At 50.9% G+C, this 1,374-nt stretch overlaps 1 protein-coding gene across 1 annotated transcript; it reads right to left on the bottom strand.

Moving 5' to 3' along the window:
• Window positions 1–280: 280 nt before the first annotated feature.
• LOC119047552 (RNA polymerase II subunit A C-terminal domain phosphatase SSU72-like) lies at window positions 281–1,039 on the bottom strand. Its single transcript, XM_037142992.2, is given in 1 exon segment — window positions 281–1,039. A coding segment is annotated over 1 exon segment (759 nt).
• Window positions 1,040–1,374: the final 335 nt, after the last annotated feature.

Below are 1,374 nucleotides of genomic sequence, written 5' to 3'. Positions count from 1 at the left end.
AAGACACAGACATGCTGAGGAAAATGTATTTAGAAACCATTTATTTCATTTTTGGTTAAAGAACAAAACTTCATAAACAATATCCCACTCATAAGTAAAAATGGGATAAAAATTTGATTGCTGTTAATCTGCATTTACATGTATCTTCTCAACTCATCTGTAACGTTCATTTGGGTTCTGCTACTGTCCACCAATAGAAGCCCTCAAAGTAAACACAAGTATCAGGAAGGAAAACGTATTTACAGGAGGAAGTTCAAGTCCAGGAGGCAGTAGTGGCCCATCAGTAGAAGCAGGCAGTGTGCAGGAAGGTCTGGCCGCTCATCTCCTCAAACTCCAGTAGCACTTCTTCGATCTCGTTGTCCACGTCATCCAAGAGCCGAATGCACTGGCAGAGCTCGGAGAACAGGAACGCCCCCAGGCTGGCCTCTTCGAAGCTGTCCTGGATGTTCACGTTGACCACATGCACTAGATGTAAGGTCAACTGCTCTCTGGAATTCAGCTCTTCCACCACCTGGTCATACACCTTCTCCTCACAGGTGAGGATCAGGTCGAATACATCTCTGCAGTTCTGGAACCTTTCAGGCCTTGGCTTGATCTTCATATTTTTCTCCAACATGCACAAAATGCCACTATTGGCATAGAACTCTTCATCTTTCTGAGCAAGATCTTTGTGGATTTCATCATACCTGGTGTTGAAATAGTAAATATTGAACTGGTCGGCTGTTGGTCCAGGAATCTTCACAAAAGTCCCTGTTCCAAAGGACCGGACAACGAATCCCTTCTTGCTGAGGAGACGGTGGGCTTCCATGCTCCGATTTAGGTTGCTAGTACACACTACTGCCACCCGCAGGGACGCTGATGCTAGAGCAATGCTTCATGCCCAGTCACCACCCTCTGGCTCCTCTGGACTCATGGCTCCCAGCTCCGGACTCATGGTGCCCAGCTCCGGACTCAGCGGTCCCAGCTCCGGACTCAGGGCTCCCAGCTCTGGACTCAGGGTTCCTAGCTCCCGACTCAGGGCTCCCTGCTTTTGACTCATGACTCTGACTCACAGTCCGGCTTCCAGCTCCCAGCTCCTAGCTCCCAGATGCTCACCCAGTGGACGTACTTCGATGTCAGCAAGATGGCGGCAGCAGCTCGGGAAAGCCAGGATGTACAAGCAACGTGCTCGCTCATTGGGCAAGGGGACGTACTGCTAGGTCAAGCACAGTGTGGGGGCATGCGCAGTGTCTGACTATGCACACTAAGTGCAGGCGATCCCCTCCACACTTGTGGAGAGCTCCAGCCACCGACTCTAGGTAGGTCCGTCTCACAGCTCCACAACGCACATGCGCGCCACTGCTCTGGGCATGAAGCCAACGCCGTATTCCTCCT

Source organism: Artibeus jamaicensis, unplaced genomic scaffold (genome assembly GCF_021234435.1).
Source record: "Artibeus jamaicensis isolate MK-2021 breed Jamaican fruit bat unplaced genomic scaffold, CSHL_Jam_final scaffold_1283, whole genome shotgun sequence".
NCBI lineage: Eukaryota > Metazoa > Chordata > Mammalia > Chiroptera > Phyllostomidae > Artibeus > Artibeus jamaicensis.
Note: the sequence above shows the minus strand (reverse complement) of the source record. Positions and strands in the feature narration are given on the sequence as shown.